The 15,190-nt window shown below is 42.0% G+C and overlaps 1 protein-coding gene across 7 annotated transcripts; it reads right to left on the bottom strand.

Annotated features, from left to right (window-relative positions):
* Nucleotides 1–300: 300 nt before the first annotated feature.
* usp20 (ubiquitin specific peptidase 20) lies at nt 301–14,884 on the bottom strand. Of its 7 annotated transcripts, XR_015097280.1 has the most exons (27): nt 14,710–14,884; nt 14,387–14,477; nt 13,937–13,990; nt 13,448–13,480; nt 13,237–13,299; nt 13,018–13,161; nt 12,843–12,939; nt 12,608–12,677; nt 12,247–12,360; nt 12,023–12,101; nt 10,812–11,271; nt 10,588–10,737; nt 9,407–9,519; nt 9,046–9,218; nt 8,689–8,783; nt 8,565–8,598; nt 8,425–8,470; nt 7,853–8,033; nt 7,634–7,760; nt 5,960–6,129; nt 4,979–5,060; nt 4,463–4,571; nt 4,276–4,378; nt 4,075–4,143; nt 3,804–3,972; nt 3,649–3,726; nt 301–2,074 (listed from the first exon to the last, which is right to left on the bottom strand). XR_015097280.1 is itself a non-coding variant. In XM_086097110.1 (26 exons), exons 2-25 carry the CDS (start codon nt 14,462–14,464, stop codon nt 3,815–3,817), a joined length of 2,802 nt encoding a protein of 933 aa, XP_085953236.1. In that variant the 5' UTR covers nt 14,465–14,477; nt 14,710–14,884; the 3' UTR covers nt 301–2,074; nt 3,804–3,814. The 7 variants fall into 7 exon arrangements, 6 of the variants coding, with proteins under 6 accessions (XP_085953236.1, XP_085953238.1, XP_085953239.1 ...); XM_086097110.1 differs by lacking the exon at nt 3,649–3,726; XM_086097112.1 differs by lacking the exon at nt 3,649–3,726 and having other exon boundaries at nt 10,833–11,271.
* Nucleotides 14,885–15,190: the final 306 nt, after the last annotated feature.

The raw sequence follows: 15,190 nt of genomic DNA, 5'->3' as shown, positions 1-15,190 counted from the left end.
GGTCCGGCTGAAATTTTTGTTTCAATACAAATAAGCTCAAATAAAGCCAAGATAAAACGCTTAACGGGGTAAGGTGTCAATTTCCAGATTAAAAAACAAAAAACAAAACATTTGGAGATGCCTGCTTTAACAGGCAGTTTGAAAGGCGATAAACGCAGCAACAACTCAATAACATAATTATTGTTGTTGTTCCTGAGGGGGAAATCGAGGTGTCGATTTGAGGTCCGGCGCTAACAAACCTTTCTGTTGACTCCGGCTGGGCATGCAAATGAATTCCAAATAATGACAGCAAAAAAGAGATGACATCATTAAATAGCATATTTAATCATTGAAGCAAGTCATTCATTAGTACATCGTGTGTACACACATTAAGACATCCTGTTGAGAACGAGGCCAACCCCTGGCGTCGCTCGTACCACAAACACTGTCATCAAATGATTTGGTTGAAAATAAATATTTCACGCCATGCTACGTGCTCAAACACGAGCAAAAAAACCACACAAGCAGATTTCTGCACTGATAAAATACTTTTGCAATTAATGGCACATACGCAACAGCACAATTCACTTTGCGTTGATGCGTCCCCCGCACCTATCACGAAATTTTCAAACGATTGCCGGGCAGCACTGACATCTGCAGCGTAATTACAAGCCAGAAGAAGAGGCAGAGAAGGTCCCCTTACTAAATAATACTACAATTGTGAGTGTTGTTGTTGTTTGCTCGTTTTGTGTGCATTGCTGCTTCGTGTGCGCTCAGATAGCAGGTGAGGTGATTAAAATTACCGTAACATCTATGCTAATGTACGTTAGCCTGTCTATGGCATTTCACATTATATGTTAGCGTTAAGCTAGCTAAATAAATTAGACAGAATGTTATGGTTTGGTTGATTTTTTTTCTTTCAATAAATAACATAATTGTTTTGTTTGCATGTGCTTTTGCACCGTGTGCGTTTACACTTACACTAGCATCTATGCTAATTAACGTGAGCCAGTCTCTGGTGTTTGGCATTACAGGGAGTCCTCGAGCTACATCGCGCGCGACCCTTCGTCGTTTCGACTTCATGGCGCCCGTGCCTCCCTCGTCCGTAGCGCGTTCTTTTTCGTTAATTTCCCACGGTAATCACGCCATTTTAAAGTTATTTAAAGTTGTGTTACTTCCAGCAACGGACGTCCATCCGCCGGCCAGTTCCGGAAACACGAAAGATTTGTTCCGACGTCTTCCGGGGTGCGCAAATATCTTCTTCTTTTTTTTTTTTAATTAATACTGTATAAAGTACTTTGACGTAAATGTCGACTTTTAACAGGGAAATCCGACTTAAGTCGAAATTGGGCTTACGTCGCCAGCGTAGGAACGGAATTCCGCCGTAACTTGAGGACTCCCGGTATATGTTAGCATTAAGCTAACCTAAAAACCATCAACTTCTTGTGTTCAAACTTCTCTGACAATGATGGTGCATTTCATAATTTCTTATTATTAGCTAATTAAGCTTTTTGTTATTGTTTTGCTCATGTTATCATTTCAGTCTTGGTGAGAATTTAAAGAGGGGAACGATTTCGTAGGTACACTAAAAATAATCCAAATGTTTCTTTTTCCACTGAGTTTGTCAATTTTTCGTTTTTCTGAAGGAGTTGAAGCAATCCTTTTTTTTTTTTTTCAACATGTACTGTTATCTGAACTTTCACTGCCGCCTATTTTAAGGTGCCATGTTTTTTTTTTTTAAATTCCGATTATTATGAAGTGTTATTATTGTATCGCACGTGTGCATGCTGGATGCTTTTGTTGTGCACTTGCGAGACATTCCTGAGGGCTCAGACGTGCGTTTGGCTGATGGTGTTGTGGTAGCGGGTTGCTACGCGAGTGATAAATAAGCAGCCCGAACAACAACAGAATAAAATCGTTCACGCCTCTGGCCTGTGGTTTACAGCCATGACATTGTGAGATTAAAAATAAAAATAAAAAATTTTAAAAAAAAATTCTGTCCCGCACGTTTCCAATCTACTCACGGCCGTGACCCGTCTTCATCTTCATCCAGGTGCAAAATTCTTCCAGCTGTGTGGGAGGGAGCAGGAAGGCGCTGTCGGGAGAAGGAGAAAAGCAGCTGGCGTTAAGCATGACTTGAGAGACAGCGCCGTTCTTTCTCGGAATTTTCATGCTGATGTCAGCATTTAGGACTCCGGGAGTGCAAGATTCCGGCAAACGGTTACGCACGCTGGCCACAGAGGACGCCAACCGCTACCATTAACTTATACAGACCACTTCAAAAGTGTGCTGAACACGTTTGGGTTTCATATCATAAATCACTTTTGCTGACTTGAAAAGTGGGTGGCTTTGAACAAAAGCTGCTTTGTCCGGAGTTGTTTTAACATATCGAGGCGTAAATGCCATAAATGGAAAAAAGCTGCAATTCTCAACTTTTGTCTGATATTCATCTTTTGATCAGAAACACAAATGTTTTCAGTAAACAACCAAAACAAAGTCATTGACTTTGCTGTTCCAATACTTTTGGACTGGGATTGTACAATACGTACACATGTGGAACTTTTGATCTAACGATGCGTGCATGCCTGTGAAATTATATATATATGTTCATTAAAAGTATTATTACAGGGATGTCGATTCAACTAAACATTTTTTTTCAAAATGAGGTTTCCAAGATCATTTTTTTCTCCATAAAATGACGAGTTCTCCTATGAAATTCGTATTTTCTAGCTAAAATGACCACATTTTCTCTTGATGAAATGACAATTTAAAAATTAAATTAAAATTTTTTTTTACTCAAGAAAGTTGTAAGAAAAACTTTTCTCATTAAATCCACTTTTTTTCTCTCAATAGAACAACCACTACACAAGTTTTTTTTTCCTCATAAAATGAATATTTTATTCACATGATATGGCAACTTCCCCCCCCAATAAAATTTAAACTTTTCCACAGTAAAATTCTGACTTTAATCTCAAGTGCCGTTTCACATTATATGCTAGCATTACATTAGTTGGTTGAAGATGTTGAAATGTTTCCTTTTCTTTTGTGTTATGTCTCAGGTTTACAGTCAATTTCAACTGTCAGAAGTCGAGTTTCCATCCAATTGTTTCCAATTTTTTAAGCAAATGTACTGAAAATACGCAACGGACATGCGACTTCTGCCCCGTTTCCATCTGTTCCTCTCTTACGAATATTGAGAGGGGACTCCGCCGCTGTAGGTGGCGCTGTACACCATAGAGATGTGATCCACCCGGAATTTAAAAGAAGAAGAAAACCAGGAAGCGACAGCTTTTGCTTTTGTCATTCTTGGTCAACCGTAGCGTTTCTTTGCCGTTTTCCATCTAAAATATCATTAATATTCGCTTCTTTAATTCATTCCAAAATGATTTCTGTTTTGTCGTCCCCCCCCCCAAACATACCTTACTTTATCGTACGTCATTGCTTTGGGACGACAAACGTACGTGTGACGTAATATCCGGTCTTTCCATAGCCAGAATGTGCATTTTCCTTTTTTTTCGATACGCTTCAAAATCGACCCCCTCTAAGGGTAAAAACTTTGTTTGCGAATTTTGGGCCCTTTTTTCCGAGTTTCCAGCATTTCCATTTATTTTCGCAATACAAATGGGTGGACTCGTGACAAATAAACAGCTCGAAGCAAGCACACTGTACCTAATTCTAAGAAGAAGTGCGAAAGCAAGAGTCTTCTTTTCCTTTCCATAAATGATGTTATCCCAAAGTCTGCTATTTCTACAGCGAAAGAGTAAGAAGGGAATATGATCAAAAATGTCTTTAAAAAAAAAAAGTTGAAACTTGTTGATTCCAACCTTGGGCGACGTCAGAGCGCTCGGGTCTCGGCTTCGATCTTCCGCTCTCCGTGGAGTCCGTCGGGGTGGGCCGGGACTACCGTCTGTCTCACCGCAATCTCGGGACCCCCGCCGTAAATCCCCTTCAGGTATTGCCACGTCTCTTCGGAGATCTGACCGTAGTCTGCACCTGGTGGGGTGGGGGGGGGGGGGGGGGGATGCACGCATTCTTGAGATAAGCCAATGCGTTGATTTCCTGTGCGGCGGCGTGAGCGGCTGAGATGAGGCTGACCTTGCTTGAGCTGAACGTGCCCCCCTTTCATGACGCCGATCTTGCTGTTGTCGATGGGCCCGGGGGCTTCTGCGCACACACAGACAGGATGAGTAGACCCGGGGACCTTTTATTCGTCCTCGGTGGATTCATCGCAGCGTGGCGGGGGCGAAATTAAACTCAACACGGGTAAGGAAAGAATGACTTTGAAGAGCTCGTTACCGTTGTCTTTGCCTTTCACAAAACTCTCCCATTCGCGGAACCACTGCATGCTGATGCACAGGATGACGCCGGGCGCCTCCTCGGCCTGAAACTCTTTGTTGAGCTGCGCGCGAGGACAAGAGCACGACAATTAGGGCGTGGTTTCATTTGACGCGCAAGCGGGGCCCGCGTTGAAGTCGAATGTCACCATAATGAAGGTGTCAATTTCCGTTTTCCTGCGTTTGGCGAGCGCCTCGATCTCCACCTGGCAGATGGCGCACACGTACAGGTGGTTGACCGCAGGGCCGCCTCCAAAACTACACGCACACAAAAACAAATTACTAAAAAATTCATCGTCCTATAGCCACTCTTTTGTAGAGAAAATTTTCTCAATAAAAAAGATTTTGTTTCTAGTGAAAACTTTTTTTTCCCATATTCTGGCATGTAAATTCTCATGAAAATAACTTCTTCTTTTTTTTGTCTAGAAACTTAAAAAAATTTCTGTTAATTTTTTTCTTCCACAAATAAAAGCTAATTTCATTGAATGTGAAAAAGTGGAATTTACTTTTTTCACTCAAAGAAATCTCAATTGTTTTGCTGATGAAATTTTAAAAGAATTCTCTCTAAAGTTTCTGTGACATTTTTTCACAATTACATTTCTAAAAATACTTTATGTAATTACCACTGTCCTCCATTTCGGACAGCGCATGGTGAAAATGCTTACCTGTTGTAAAGGTACTCCCACACATTCTGCGGCACGATGACAACCAAGTCGTCGATGTAGTGGTATTTATTAGGCGGGATGCCTGGGAAAAGAAAGAGCAAGGAATTTGTCTTGAAATATTTTCGTGGAACACTGAAATGATACAAAAGAGCTTGATGAAGTGAAAACATGCCCAATAACAACCTACTGATAAATGAATACATTTCAAAATTGAGCATTATCATCTTAAAGTACATTTATATGCCTTACATCTCTTGTATTGAATTTCAGAGTGTTTGTTCCACCAGATAGCATCTTTCAAAGCTTTTCAGGACGTGAGATGCTGAGTGCACAATGAGTGTGGGTGCACTACCTAGTGGTCATTTTGATATATTACACTTTCATCAAACCTTAAATGTGTTGCAAAAAAAAAAAAAAAGTAATTATTATAAAATGATGACTATTTCCCTTCAATAAAATGGACTTTCTAGTAATATTTAGTGTATTTATTTTTAAATACAACTTTCATAAAATTTTGTTTTTTAGAAATAAAATAACTTGTAGAATTTGAGAACCCTTTTTAGCATAAAATTTGACCCCCCCCCCCCCCCCCCACAAACACACAATAAAACTACTCTGATGAAATAGAATACTTTTTCCACACAAGATCCTAACCTTTTATATTTTACTCAATAAAATTGGGTTCCCCTCGCCCCATAATATTTATTTTCCTCAGTAAAAAACTATGATTTTATTTTAAGAATACGAATGAAAAATAAAACAAAACATTTTTTCTGTCACCTTTTCTCTCATAGTGTAGCTATAATTTTTTTTCTCAAAATAATTGTGACTTTTTCAGAATTTTTTTCTTAATAAAGTTACTTTTATCTTGGAAAATGACAACTGCCTCCCCCTCCCCCTACTGCTCAATATAATTGTGACTGCCAGTCATTCACCCCAAGGAGTGATTTTCTCCCAGCTAAGCGAGAGGACCCCACGCACCTCCGTGGTGACAAAGGAAGGTGTGATTGGCGATGGGGCCCGGTTCTGCAAAGGTGTTAAACTTGTTGAGCCACTCTCGCGAAATGTAGAACTGCAACAGGGTGGGCTCCTTGGCGCTGGCCAGCGCGACCACCTTCTGCCGTTCCCTCACAGACTCCTCACTGCTTTTCCTACGCCAAAGCAAAACGATTGTTTTCATAGTACTACGGCATAGACACAAGTCCAAAATTAGAGTTGTGCGCCTTTTAGTGCAGTACCGCCATGTGCCATAATTTGCTGGGCAGCACTGAGGTCTAAAGGAAAGAGATGCAGTGTAATTATGCTGCAAGAAGAAAAGGCAAAGAAGCTCCCATGCTAACATGGTCATAACATTTGCTCTTTCTTTTCTACCCAGTAGGGCTGGGCAATAAATTATGTAAAATATATAATAAAATGAATATAATATATATGAAATTAATAATCCACCCATCCATCCATTTTCTGTACCGCTTGTCCTCACAAGGGTCGCGGGGGTTGCTGGAGCCTATCCCAGCTGGCTTCGGGCAGTAGGCGGGGTACACCCTGAACTGGTTGCCAGCCAATCGCAGGGCACACAGAGACGAACAACCATACTCACAATCACACCTATGGACAATTTGGAGTGTCCAATTCACCTGCCATGCATGTTTTTGGAATGCGGGAGGAAACCGGAGCACCCGGAGAAAAGCCACGCAAGCACGGGGAGAACATGCAAACTCCACCCAGGAAGGCCGAAGCCCGGACTTGATCAAAAACATTATTTTTTTTTTATTAATTAATAATATAGTTTTCAATTAATAATTTGATACATTGTCATTTTAAAAATCAAATTGTTGAAAATTTGAGAAATTGTGAAATCTGTCTTTTGGATTATTAAAAGGTGTTCTTATGTTCTGTTACATCCAAATGTTTTTGAAAGTTTACAAGACATGTTTACAATAGCTACCAACTACATAATTGTGGCATTTAAGCACAAACTACGAATGTTAAGTGCATATTAAAACTGATTTAGAATGAGTATACATTATTGTTGTCTGAACATTTTGCACAGGAATTATTTTTAATATATGAAACCTTTTAAATAAATGTGTGTTGGTCTTATTAAATTAAAATCGATTGAAATCATAATTGTCCTGCAAAAAAAATGATTTTTCGGCCATATCGCCCTTGCACATGCTTAAAAAGTGTGCCTTAAAAAGTTAAACTTGGTATTAATGAGTTTAAATGTGTTTGAAGCGTTTGTGAGGGGTACAATTATATAAAAAATCAAAAGTTTTTATAGATGGTTTTGGAATGAATGTTCCTGTATATTCTCACCAAAAAACTAAACCATATAATGTTATCTCACAAAAATCTTCTAGCTCAATGCTAACCTATAATGTAAAATACCCTAGAAGAGCTAATGAAAGTTAGCCCAGATGTTATTGTAATTATTAAACTTCAACACACCGGCTACTTCATCACACACAACGATTACTGGAGCTCAATTTCTGCCTTTTCTTCTTGATCCTAATGACGCTGGATGTCGTCTACGAGAGCAACAGCGCCACCTGGCATCTTGCGCCACAACATTGCGCTGCATCTCTGGACTTCGGACTTGCCATAAAAAATCTGCGATAAAGTGGGCGTGCAAACGGTGAACTACGGGAGGCTTACCTGTAGAAGAGCACATAAGCTTCTGCATTCTGCACCACCGTCTCATGGACCTCCGTGACGTACTGGTCATCAAATTCGTACCACTGACCGTTGATGACGTTCTGACAGTACGCGATGTAGTGTCCACCTGCGACGGAGACCGAGAGGGGCAAACGGGATTTATTTTGCATTTCACAAACTTCGCAAACTTCTTCTGCACGTTCGTTGTTGTCGTCGTACTTCCAGCGGTGCCGTGGTGGCAGATGACGGAGAGCAAATCGTACGTGGTGACTTGAGACGCGCTGTCTTTGACCAGGAAGGGACGCATGTCCAGGCCCTCCAGCGGGAAGGAGACGTGGTTGCTGATCTTGAAGGAGTACATGACCTCGTGCCGGAAGCGCTTCAGGTGAATGCACAGAATCTGCACAAGTGACACATTCAAATGACGACCTCGGGAAAGGAAACGATCTTGCGGACAAATGGAATAAGTCGAAGCAAAAACTTACGATAACAAAATAAACACGTAATAAGGCCATTCATACATGAACTGCAGGCACTCAACAGTAGGCCAAATGGCTAACAGTTAGCCAGCTGCTAACCTGAGCTGCTAATCATTGGCTGACTCCCACATCACTCACCAAGCTAGAATCTACTTTTTAAAGCCATCCACACTCAAATCACAGATAATAAATACAGTGTGGACTGCAAGCATTTTTTTTTTTTTTTACCAGATTAAACTATAGGACATTCGATTGTAAAAAAATATGTGATAGCTGCCACCGACATGTACTTAAAAAATACAATAAAAATACCTCTGGAAGTCGAAGCACTTTACAGTATTTGACACCATTTCTTAACCTGCAAAAATGACAACATAAACATTAGATATTAGGATGGCGGAAGAAAAATCAACGCTCCGATGGATACGTTTGTATTGATTGGACATACTCACTTCTTACATCTCTCACAGCTGTACATGTTGTCTCCTGCAAAATGAAGAAGGACAGCAGACAGTGATTGTGGTGAACCTTTTTTCCCCCACGACACATCTGAGGTTTTTAAAACTGAAAATGAACCTTTGAGTTCATCGGCGGCAAAAAAGGCAGCCAAGCAGTCTTCCAAGGTCACCATGGGCCCCCAGAACCAGCTGGGTATACACGAGACCACGAACCTAGTCCCGAGCAAATGCCTCGTTTAGCAACGTCCTCCAGCCATTATTAACACATAGCGAATCCTTAGATGTTAGCATTAAGCCGAGGGGCTTTTGTTCGATGAAATAATACGGCTTGGTGGTTCACGGATCATATAAATCACGTCTGTACATTTCCGAATGAACAATACTGAGCTCTTAAGAAAAAAAAATAATAATAAAAAAAAAATAAAAAATAATAATAATAATAATAATAAATAAATCACGTCTGTATCTGACCAACCGTCGTATGGAATCCATGATGAAGGAGATCCAGCCCTGAGAGCCGTACGTGTCGAGACACACCTTGGTCTTGACGGGCAGGTTCTGGTGGATGGAGGAATGGAGCTTAGCCAAGTCCTCTTTCCCGGGAATAGGCAAGGACAAGTCTTGGAAGGTCTCCACCGTCGTAGACACCTGCGATACAGTCACGCAATTGTGCTGCATCAATTGATATTTTGGAAGAATAAAGTGAGATGGGAGGGACTGCATTATAAAGTAGCGAGTGACCAGCTTACATTTCCGGCCCCGTTCCGACCTTTTCATGGCTCACAGACGGCCTCGGGATTCACATGGAGTAATGTTGGTCAATGGAAACAACTTACCCTGTCACAGGTCAGGCACTGGACCAGGCTGAGGATGGAGCCGTCAAATATGTCGGAGATGACGCTGCGAAAGTGCGACTGCTTCTTCTTCCTGGAGGTCAGCAGCAGCTGAGCTGGAAAAGAAAAAAGGAAAAAAAGAAAAGCCCCGTGACACGCGAGATAGCGACAACAGGTGCTACGAAATACTCGAAAAAAAATGCCTTTTAAAAATGTTTAAATCTATTTGAATAAGTTGAAATGGCTATTAGGGTGTGGAATTATAAGCTACCTCGTTGAATTTACTTAACTACGATAACTTTCGCTTTTGACTTGCATATTTTTTTAAAGAAGAAATGCATTTGTATCTATTTATTTTTGCTTGCACGATCTTTTTGGTTTGTCAGACTTCTGTCAATTGCGGATAAAGATTTGGCTATCAATATCGGCTTGTAACTAGTGATGAGACAATGAAGCTTCATGTGAAGCACTTGGGATCTTGTTTTTTTTTTTTTTACTCCTCCAGATGGTGCTCTTTAAGATAAAGGCTTAGTGCAATGGAAATTGATGACATTTCCACTGCATCATTAAACCACAAGTGCCATTTAGAGGAGTCAAAAATATCACAAGTGCTTCATGAAGCTTCATTTGTCCATCACTGCTTTGCAACGTCAATTACCAGGGAGAGAAATGCCAAGTTTAGACACCTCACATTCAAACAGATTATGTACTGGATGTGTCTGGTATAAACGGATTGTGCGTCACAATAATAGAAAGTAGGTGTCGCGATCTTGAGAAAAATCCACAGATGGTCAACTTGAGAGCCAAGTTATATATTTGTAAATACATTATTTTGCTATCAAAAGCTCTTTCTTAGCCTTTTTTGTTTGTTTTATAGTTTGAAGCAAAAAAATAAAATATATTTTTTTTTTTAAAGGGTCACTGTTCTGCTTGACGTCATTTTCTCCACTTTTTAGTCAGAAACTAAAGAACTTGAAAATCTAGATAAACATTTTTTTACGGTTTAAGAAGACGCTACTCTTTCTTGTGGTAGGCTTCATTGCTTATATTCTGTGGGTCTTAAAAAATCAGTCATGTTATAAAACGGCTGCCAATATGAGCATGAAAGTGAAAAGTGGCAATCAATGACTTCATCTCTAAACGGGGAATGACCGTCGTTATCTAGTGAGTGAAGGTGTGCGCACCTTTCTTGAATGGGTACGAGGAGCTTGCAGATCGCAGCGGGCTGGAGCGAGGCGGAGTGGAGGAGAGTTTGGCGTGAAGCTCCTGGAGGTTTCTCACGGGACTGCAGGGGGTGGAATGCGGCCGTTGCGTCGCCACTTCATTGTCTGGCTCTGCCGACACAGAGGAACGATTTTGATGAAAAATGTAATCATCCTCAAGCGAGTGGTTTTCCCAAGCGTCTCACGTGAGATGTTGTTTCCTCGACCTTGATTGTTCTCTTGATGTTGGGCGTCGGTCACCGCCCCGGCATCGCCTTCTCCCTCAGCTTTCTCGGGAACGGCCGTATCCACGTCGGCGTCCTCGTCCATGTCCTGCGAGGGCCCTCGGAGGGGCGAGCCGGACACCCGCCTCTCCTTCAGCCTCTCCTTCTCCGAGATCCCCCCGCCGACGGGGCCGTCCCCTGCCGTGCCGACGCCGTCGCACTCGTCCTGCGCCGGCGTCTCGACGTCGCCGCTGCCCACCTCGCCGCGGTCACTGTTGGAGCCCGAGTCGCACGACAGGAAGTCCTCTTCGGCGGGCGAGCGGTCACCGTCCAGCCTCTCCTCGCCGTCGCTGCTCTCGCCGCTGCCGCCACACTCGCTCAGCGGCTCCTTCAGCTCCTCGTGGAGCTGGTCCATCAGACAACGTAGGAACTCCTGGGTGTCCTTTTGGACAATGACAATTTATTGATAAGTTAAAACTTCTCAATTGCTATCGCTACATTTTCCCGCGGTCCTGAAGACAACACCGATCAGATTCAGAAAGATGCCGTATTGCGGTTAATCATTCATTGCCATTACGGTTTTTCAACAGGGATTGTAAATTTCAAATTTGGAAACAACTTTACTGATGCACAACCACCAGTAGATGGCATCGATGCCCCATTTTAGAAACGAGTCCCCTCGGAGAAACAGCTGCATTTTGTGCAACCAACCTTTCTTCAACTGCTCATTATAAAAGAACAGAAAAAGGCAGAATATTTTTTTTTCCCGGTAAAAGGAGCGACAGTTTAAATGGTACTTTTCGCTTTTCCACCTTACAAGCCCCTCAAAGCGCTTACTCGTTCACCTACTGATGACGCAGCATCAGGAGCAACTCGGGGGTTCAGTATCTTGCTCAAGGATACTGCGACGTGGTCACAATGGCACGGGATCGAACCCACAACCCTCTGGGTTTGGAGACGACCACTTTACCACTGAGCCACGCCGCCCCAATGTTTACCCTTTCATCTGGTTGGCTCGACAGAATAGGACAACTACATGCTAGCATTATTTATGTATTTATCACCTACATTCACTCCCACACAGTAGAACAAACTAACACGTGACTATGACGTAACTATCAACCCAAAGGATACTTTTAAAAAGATTGCATTGAGTGATGTAAGGTGTAGTTACCTGCTGTGCTTGTCCCTACCTGCTGCGCGTAACCGCGAAACATGGGGTTTAGCAGCTTGATGCCGTGGGACAGACTGGTAGGGACGACATAGCTGGGTCTACACAAGATCAACAGTCCATTTTATAGTGCATTGTTACATCAATTTTATTTGCAAGAACTTGCTTGACCTGCCGCCCTGTTTATTGAGAGGCATCTGTATATTACGGCCCCTAAACGAATCTCGGGTTTTAATTGCTTATTACCGCTTTTTATGCCAGAGCTCTGAGATGAGTTTCTGGTAGCTCTTGCAGAGAGCGGGCTTCTTGTCGGTGCGAACCAGCCCGGCGCAGTCCAGGAAGTACTGAGTGAGCGGAGGACTGCTCGGAAAGAAAAGGAATTAAAAGAAAAAACAAGTTATGGATAAAGAAAATCAAATCTCTACAACGATTGGCCAAAAATCTTTGTGTAATTCGTCCATTGCATTTTCAATCGCAATTGGACAAACAACAAAACTGAGCAAAGAACAACACAAAGGGTTACTTTTTTGTCTTTTTATTTTTATTTTCGATTGGCAAATGAAAATGGAAAGAACGGACGCTACACGGATTGCGTAGAACAACTTACCAGTTGGACAAGGCTTGAAGAGCTGCGTTCATGTAGCAGGAATTGCCAATATTTTTCATCCCTGTTAAACCTGCAAAGTAACATCTGAGCAGCTCATGTTTGTGATGACAGATATGAACATTTACTCAACATCCTACAAGTGAGTTTAATTGTCTTACTAGAGAAGTCAAAGGACATACTAGTGCATAATGTAGAAATCAAGGTTATCTAAAAAAAAATATACAGATTGCCGTACCTCTGGGTTTAAACTCGTCCTCCTCAGATTCGGAGCCTTCCTCTTCCCCCATGGCGATCGGCACCGCCTTTAGCGGGTGAGCGAGCGGCGGTGCTTCCTGGAAAAGGTTAGGAAGTGGCACAAAAAGTGTTTAGTGTCACTTCTGCAGATCACGGGTCAGTTCATGGAGTCGTACCTCCCCCGAGGCGACGCAGTGAGGAACGGAAGGCACCGGCGCAGGCGCCAGTGGGGGCCTCCGCTCCAGAAACACCTCCCGCTCGCACACGTAGCACCAGATCCTGAAGGTGGTCAAGTTCACAGTCAGGTGGTGCTTCTTGGCCTGGATCAAAAAGGGAAAGTGTTCACTTTGCATCCTTGTGGGGACATAATAAGAATCCAGCAAGTCCTACCTTACCTGTGCATGCAGGGTGCTGTGATCCGAATAGGACTCTCCACAGCCTACATACGGGCAGTCATTCTAAAACGAGATAGAGGGGAAAAAAACAGCAGTGAGCTGCAATTGACCGAGTTTTTGTAAACAAAGCAATTTGATTTGAATCTTTATTTTTTTTATTTTTTTATTTATTATTATTTATTTTTTTTGTCTGGTCGGTGCTGGATTTCACCTTCCTTGGTTTTCTTCGGTCCCCTCGGGTCTCCTGGTGTTCGGTTTAGGTGAACGGTATGAGATTTTTTCTAATAGGTTTTCTGGTGAGCTAACAAATACACGCACGCACGCACGCACGCACGCACATACACATACTCACCCACACACACAAAAAATAATAATAATATATATATATATATATATATATATTTAAAAAAAAAAGAAAAGAGCAATGATGATGACATTTCCGAATGAACAATACTGAGCTCTTTAAAAAAATAAAAAAAATATATAAAAAAAAATAAATAAAAAAATAATAATAATGATTTGAATCTTTTAACGCTGGTGCTGTGGTGCTATGAATTTATTTGTGTCCTGTTTGAGTATGGTTAACGATGTAGGTAAGAAAGTCGTTGTTGTTTTTTTCCTATTGTAAAAAGTTTGCATTTTGTATTGGATTCTCTTGTGTCATTCACTCTTTAAAACAGGACGGACAAATTAAAAGTACCTCAAGACAGGCCCACAAGTTTGGACCCACAACGCCACATGATTGGCACGTTCCCTGTAGGAAGAGATAAAATGCACTCATTACACGACATGAATGACATTGTTAATGTGCACTAGGTGCAGCTCCAATCCTGTTCAGTGGTGGAAAGTAACAAATTACAAATGCTTTGCTACTGTACTTTTTCTACGTATCCCATCTACCTAAGTACTGAGACGGAGTGCAATTACTCTTTAATCAACGGCGCTGGTGTAAGTGGCTCAGTGTTTAGTTTTTAAATGTAGCTTTAGTTCATGAATTTTCTTTAAGGATAAATAAAGTATCTATCTATCCATTAGTTATTAACTTCATTACAGAGTTTGCCACCTCTGCTCCTGTTTACTGAGTACCATGAAGTGGATGGACATCTTCACCATCCACTAAATGTATGACAGGGGAATGACGACGACCCACCTTGGATTTGTGAAGGAGGTCATCTTTGGTAACCTCCCCGATGGAGTCCAGGTGAGAACAAAGGTCCTGTTCGGCCATTCCTGCAGTTTAGCTGGAAAACAACAACAGCAAGTCAGATGACAAGCTAACGCTAGCTTTCAACGATGACGAGACACGAAACGAAGCACGGCCTGTGCGGCCTCAATTCCAAAATAACGACAATGTTGCTCTCACAAATGTAAACAAAAGAAAAAGGAGAAGATGCCTCTGGGAGTGGAAGGATTGCAGAAGACGATGCTAAAAAAACCCGGCGGCGGCCATGACAGTTCTAAGTTCATATTTACCGTGACGTGAGACAGCTGTCACCTGGACTACATCTTCATAATGCCGATAAGCAAACCACCGTGGATAAGGAAGAAGCGGCGAATGACAAGACGATAAATTCCCCACTTGCTACCCAAAACAACTCACTCCCACCTCCCCTCCTGGCATGTCATCCAATGCACATCACGTCGCAGGGCTGAGGGAGCGAGTGAGCAGCTAGCGACGTGACGTCACAGGGACACGTGATTTTAAAACAGTCTACATAAAAAAAAATTTAAAAAAAGGATTTTGTTGTTGTAATTTGAACACGTAAAAATGAAATTAATAAAATGAAACCATAAATATAATCAGCTGTACTGGTACGCAACGGCTGAAATGACGTCAAGCAATCTCGCCGATCCTGGGTATGCTGGAAACGTTTTTGTTTCCGAGAATGAATCGGAAGCAGTTGTATAAACTGATTTCAGATCGGCCTGTGGAGGCCAAGTTGCCCGGCAGCGA

The sequence above is a fragment of the Leptonotus elevatus genome, chromosome 15 (assembly GCF_054856555.1).
Source record: "Leptonotus elevatus isolate MCC_2025b chromosome 15, RoL_Lele_1.0, whole genome shotgun sequence".
NCBI lineage: Eukaryota > Metazoa > Chordata > Actinopteri > Syngnathiformes > Syngnathidae > Leptonotus > Leptonotus elevatus.
The sequence above is the reverse complement of the archived record's forward strand: the minus strand, read 5'-3'. Positions and strand labels throughout refer to the sequence as shown.

Excerpts from the sequence above, each read along its gene's own strand:
- usp20 (XM_086097110.1), bottom strand. The coding sequence starts at position 14,464 with ATGGCCGAACAGGACCTTTGTTCTCACCTGGACTCCATCGGGGAGGTT. Across the intron at positions 12,361-12,607 it reads CTTCAAGCCTTGTCCAACTG|TCCTCCGCTCACTCAGTACT; the intron begins GTAAGTTGTTCT and ends CTTTCCGAGCAG. Across the intron at positions 4,572-4,978 it reads TGGGAGTACCTTTACAACAG|TTTTGGAGGCGGCCCTGCGG; the intron begins GTAAGCATTTTC and ends GTGTGCGTGTAG.